General features: G+C 39.7%; 1 protein-coding gene across 1 annotated transcript in view; it reads right to left on the bottom strand.

Moving 5' to 3' along the window:
- Positions 1-1,062: 1,062 nt before the first annotated feature.
- Positions 1,063-6,254, bottom strand: part of oxct1a (3-oxoacid CoA transferase 1a) — a 40,037-nt gene continuing 34,845 nt past the window's right edge. The window contains exons 16-17 of the mRNA XM_088295001.1: positions 2,100-2,201; positions 1,063-2,021 (exon numbers count right to left, since the gene is read on the bottom strand). Coding sequence (XP_088151127.1) covers positions 1,986-2,021; positions 2,100-2,201 — 138 coding nt within the window. The 3' untranslated portion in view covers positions 1,063-1,985. The remainder of the gene's footprint in view (positions 2,022-2,099; positions 2,202-6,254) is intronic.

Below are 6,254 nucleotides of genomic sequence, written 5' to 3'. Positions count from 1 at the left end.
TTTTACTTTGTGGTGACATCACAAGAAAAAGATATACAAGGAGTTAATTCTTTAGATCCTCACTGCATTGAAGTCTCACAACATGCGTGGAAGTCTCACAAGATGTGCTGCATGACATCTGTTTGAAGTCGTGGTTTATCCTATCACTGTAGAATCCAAACAAATCATTTATCCAGTCACTTCACTCATACTGTACTGCCAAGATCCCGCGCCCTATTTTTTTCTTTGTTATCACTGGTTTCATTTTGTGGGGGCACGACAATAAAAAGACGAGAACTTTAATCTGTAATGCTTATTCTTCAGAAGTATGAAAACTTGTTTCCTACGATATGCTAAGATCTGGATGTTGGTTCAAACTATTTTTCTGATATAAGGCTGCATACTAGTATATTGTTGACCAAGAGCTCGGAGTTCTGCTGTATATACCGACAAAGGGTAATCAAAATATGCCTTTGGATGAGACAAGCATAAGTGCCTAGTCATTCTTCACAAAGTGATATAGTTGACTAAAGACCTTTCAGTTATTTGTGCAGGTCAATTTGAATTTGTTTTGAAGCCCAAACCTCACAACTGTGAAGCGGATGTGCTAATCACAAAACCCTTACATGCGTGTGAAAAGAAACAGAATGAAAAATGATTCCAGGTTTTTCTGCCCTTTGTGTTTAACCCTTTAAACGTGTCATTGTGTTTTGCAGCACCTCTGAGCGAATTAGGTTACGATATGTAGATTGTTGATTTATGAAGGGGCGTGCTGGATTAACATCAGCAGCAGGACCGCCACAGGCCCTGTCACTTTTCCTCAAGATCTTCCGCTTGATAGACTAACCCAGCTGATCTTCAATCAAAAAAACGCCCGTTGGTCAGAATTCCGACAGTTACGTAATCCCCCTCCGGTAATGCGGCCGCCTCTCTACTCAAGGGAGGCAATCGCATGGACAACGTCAACGTGAGCCCATCGTTGCGTTTATAGAAGACACCGACCTGCTGCTCTTAGCTCTGCTTTCCAATTAGTATTAGTTAGAAAAATACAAAATAGCTCATTCAAACAAGGAAACAACACAGTTCCACCAAGCAACCAACATTGCATTTTATTGCTTGTACAAAAGCAAGGGAAGAGCAGATTCATAAGTAAAGAAACCCAAACTCTCCTCTTGTGGTATTGTCAAAAAAAAAAAAAAAAAAAAGGAACAAAAAAAGCTGTTTTACGTCGATATGGACCAGTGTGAGTTTACATGGACATTTCGTTGCTGGGTCAGGCCCTGACATAAATTGCTTTTAAACTCCCTTTTTATCAGTAACATGTTGATTTTACAGTAAATAGGACTCTGAAAATTAACTTATTGCACTACTAGGACTATAAGAATTGCATTTAACTAAAGAGAACATAAAATAAAAATTTCTGCAAATGGTGGCCCTGGGAATTGATTCAATGTCAACAAGAGATTACAATAATTTCAAGACAAACTGGAGATGAAATTCAAATAAAAAGGTTCATTAGGTAGACAGGCAGAGATCCAACAATAAATGAAGCAGATTGGGCGCAACAAATGAGGCACGTAGCTCCCAAAACCATAAAAATGGACACACGCAATGTTGTGAAGTGATCACAGGTTTGCACACTGGGTAAAGAAACTATGCTGCTGTTTTGGTTAGCGACTGAATCCAAACAGGTTCTAGCAGTTAACTATTCCCACAAGGATGTTGAATACACCCATGTGTGAATAATATAGGAACTGAGATATTTTTTTTCTCCTGAGAAGGTGTTCACTGGCCTTTTGGTGGATGCCACAAGCGGTTTCCATTATGGAGGGACGGCCACCATTGGAAGAATCATGCTTTGAAGCCACTCTGAAATTTGTAACTTACAGAAGAAGGCTTTTTGTTTGATGAGCACTCCTGTCGATTGCTGAAGTCAGTTTATAGAAAATCACTTCAATATCACTTCGCCCTGTCTTGAAAATATTAGCTAAGAGAGCGATCCACTTCTAGATCTGCTGCATAGGCCTCAGGTTAGGGGACACCTAGAAGATGCCAATAAAAGAAAAAAAGGTTAGTCAAATTATACATTTGACTTTTTAATCATATTTCTAAGGACTGACCTCAAAGTCTGTACCAGTGCACGCCTTGATGTCATCTGGAGTGATTCCCTCCCACACTTCTATGAGAGTTAGCCCTTTAGCCTTATCCACATCAAAGACAGCCTGAGTGAAGAAAAGTAGGCATTACAAAGAGAAGAAAACATCAAGGAAGGGGGAAAAAATAAAAGAAAAATCGGAGTATTTTGTTTAATAGGTACTGGATGATGTAGGGAAGGGGTCACAGAACAGGAAGCTGAGGGCTACATAATTAAGGTGCCCCTCAAGCTCTCGAAAAAGAATTCAATCTCAAGAAGGTCTAGATGAGACCTTCAAGGTCTGCCATGCTGAGAAACATTGACTTGTGTGTGTGTGTGTGTGTGTGGGTGTGTGTGTGTGTATTTATGTGACACTGAGCATGACGCAAGTAGCTAAGCAATTAATTGGTGACAACATAAAACATTAAATGGATGTTTTTAATTAAGAGGAAGCAACAAGTTGCTGACAATCATCACCGATGCAGCTGCTTTGCGCGCTCAAACAAACACAAATCCGAATAAATGTCTCATTTCCATTAAGCGCGTTAAAAATAGTGTGTCATCCATCCTGTTGTAAAGCCTGACCAACCCTCGACCCCACCACATCCAACAAACTTATTTTTGTGCACCTCAGTTCCTCTTTCACTAAAAAAATAGTCTGATCATTTGTGGACTATAGCACACATGCATGAATCGGAATTTAACCGGCTGCACATAAACTTTGTGGCCATTATTCAGAAAAGGAGCGTTAAGAACGTGAGAAGTAAGAATAAGAATGTGAGAAAAGTTCATGGTCTGACATCAGTCGCTTTGTTGTTGTTTTATTGTTTTTATGTTTTACAGTTAATAGTGGTTGACTTCTTTTTACACTTAAATGGCAAGTACGAATATTTAAAAAGGACATGAGTGAGGGGCTTGTGTGACATAAATAAATCCCTTTTGCATTTATTTTTATGTCTAAAGAGAAAATGCTGCTGGAGGTGCCGAGGACTAAGCGCAGCCTCAGGGGGCATCGTGCCTTTTCTGTTGCCCGTCCTTCTCACTGGAATGACATGCCCTTGAATGTTTGGCAAGCACCCGCTCTGTCCACTTATGTTTTTTAATTTGTGAGCTAATTTATATGACACCGTATTGAAAATGCCTTGTTACAGCTCCAGCTGTTGTGAAATGCACTCTATAAATACATTTGTATTGCATAAAATTGTGAACCGTAAAGTCATAGCAATACAGATCAATTAAAATATGATGGAAAAATAATTTCAGTACTGTTCATAGATAGATTCTCTACACAATGAAATATTTAATCTTTCACAATTTTGACTGTAACAACCTACAGCTAATGGATAGCCAAAATTTACCAGCTCGGCAAATTAGAATTTCACATGGGAAAGATATAGGATGGGAATTTGCTTTCTGCAAAGTATTTCACTTTGTGGTGAATGCATGTATATATGATATTCACTTTTTGAATTGCACTACTGAAAATCATGAACTTTTCAACATGTTCTAATGCAAGACTGTTAATCACGGTCATAAAAAGAGTCTCTCTATCTCGAACACATCCACATGGAGGACGTATTGCAAGGCTGCATCAGAAACTTCACAAAAGGAGCGCAGAAGACAAAGTGACCTAGGTCCTGTTGCTTCTCCCAGCGGGGAGTGACAGGCCGAAGCCTTTTCCACACAAAGCCTGTCACGGATCAGCTCATTAGATTCCCGCACACACGTGCGTGGCAGGAGGCTGACATCTCACTCCAAAATAGCAAGACAGATGGAACGGCATAGGGAGTAGGAGGATACACAGACACAGGCACCGACACGCGTCTCTTCATGTGACGCAAGCGTTCTCAATCATTATGGAACACAAAATATCGGTCGTCGAGAAAAGGAGCTTTCGCACATGAGGGGTATCAAAAAAATGCATTAATCGCAGACATAAATGCTCAGAATTATAGGTATCTTTCACGCAATCTTAAGAAGTCTTGGCTTGATTAAAGCTACTAACATGGCAATACTGATTCCCATGTAAAAGTTTTTCAAGCGTTTCTTCCAAAATGTACTCCCCAACACAAAAAGAATTTCCATTTGGTTGCTGTAGTGATAATTGCTGTCATTGCTGAAAAGGCCACAGGTAAATCAGTTTTGTGTGAACATTTGAATAATTCAGTGAATAAATTACTACTGTCCTTGTGTTTTTTTTCCCAAGAGTACTTTTTCCAAATATCGACTATATGGTGAGTAACGAATGCAGCCCCCAACAGACAAATCAGGTGATTTCCTCAGTGAAGGCATATTTCAGTTCATGCCAGATTCTTTCGATTGAAGTTGGCGTAACACTGCAAGTCCAACTGCCCAAAGTGCCAATATCCCATTGTCAATTAACATGTACATTTTTCTTTACCCACATGGAACACATGAAATGACCAATATGGTCACACCGCCAGACTGCAAAGAAGAAAATCCACAATAAACACCGACCAGCAGCAACACCGCTAAGTGACATTCCATACAGTTTGATTTGCCTGGATTTTGCGGGCATCAGGGTCACTTTGATCGGGTATATCCAATCTTAAAGAAAGTCTGATTACAACCACAAGTTATCAGAGCCAAAGTGTTTTTCTTCTTGACAGTGCCATGATACAAATACCCCATTTTCACCGCTACAGAAGAAAACAAATCAGACTTGTGTCACTTAAAACTACACAGCGTAAATCCTGTCTAAATGACCCCCCAAAATGCATCTAACAGCAGCAAACCAGAATCATAGCACATAATAGTCTCATTTTAGGACAACAGCTTTATTTACAGTATAGTGTGACAGAGTGCAAGGAAAGTGGAACATTAATTCCGTTTACAAGTGGTTATCTGTGTTGGAGCAGAGCTGGACACAATAAAAAGAGGCCAAGCATTATGATGTTCATTAAAGGCATCATTTGCCATCTTTATAGCCTTTCATTTCCTACAGCTGATAGGGGTCAGGCCGTTTCCTCCAAAACTGTAACTCGGTTATTTACTTGACTTTTTGTCTTGCCTCTCTCACACTTGCACAGATTACTTCTTTGTGTCAAAACCAAGAACCCTATTGCGTTCAAAATGATGTCCTCCGCGAGCTCACAATGTCAAAAGGTCAATTCCCGCATGGACACCTTTCTTGTCGGGCACTCTGTCATAGCAAGAACTCTACTTAATTTGATTGATAGACACAGGTTGGCTGAGGTAGTCCAGGTCAAAATGCCAAAACCATTAAAAAATTTTTCATTGACCGCCCTCAGCCAGGCATGATTTAAAACGTGCTTTCAACTTTCAGAACTTTTGGTTTTAAGTCATTACAGCGGGGGGAATAATAAAGCCCTTTGGTGAATTTTTAACAATTTTATGGGACTGCAAGTTTAGACTTACTGTTCTAAGACAAAATAAGAACTTGATCCATGTTAGAGGAACCCGTCCTATTTTGGTATTCACAAGAAGGTTGCAGTATAGCTGAGGTCCACAGTCAAATCCGAATACAGGCTCACCCTAAAGTCTGGTCTAGTAGTCAGCACTAGGAGCTTAATTAAGGGGTAGCTCAGTTTATATTCCACAAACACAATCAGAATGTCACGTTTAGACTAGCGGGTCCGGACAGAACAAATTATTGTAAAATAAATAAATAATTTAACGACCAATCACGGCTCCCCAGTTTTCTGGGTTTGGTCGTGACGTTCACCAGCTGAGCTCTTAGACACTGATTTAATTTTCAGTCGACAGCAATTGACAAAATGGCCACCCCGTGAGATGGAAAAAGGCAGGTGGATTTTGCTGCTTCATTCATTTTTCACAAACGCAATATTAATCAGAATATCATTGTGAGACTAGTTGGGTGGATATAACTAATTATTGTAAATAATATATTTGATTTGATTTCCGCCTTTGGCCAAGCTGGGACTCCACCTTGCCAATTAACCAAATATTTGTGTTTTTTGGCATGTGGGAGTAAGAAAAAAAACTACTCAAAAACAAGGACAACATGCAAACTCCGCACAGACCTGAGCTGAGATTTGAAAAATTCCAGACTGTGAGGCGGCATCGCTTTCAAAACATTTAAGCTGCAACAATAAAACCAGTTAAGATCGAAAAAAAGTGCTGCACTGACAGAAATAAG

Source organism: Idiotropiscis lumnitzeri, chromosome 1 (genome assembly GCF_059441095.1).
Source record: "Idiotropiscis lumnitzeri isolate Australia: NSW breed Sydney's pygmy pipehorse chromosome 1, RoL_Ilum_1.0, whole genome shotgun sequence".
Lineage (NCBI taxonomy): Eukaryota > Metazoa > Chordata > Actinopteri > Syngnathiformes > Syngnathidae > Idiotropiscis > Idiotropiscis lumnitzeri.
Note: the sequence above shows the minus strand (reverse complement) of the source record. Positions and strands in the feature narration are given on the sequence as shown.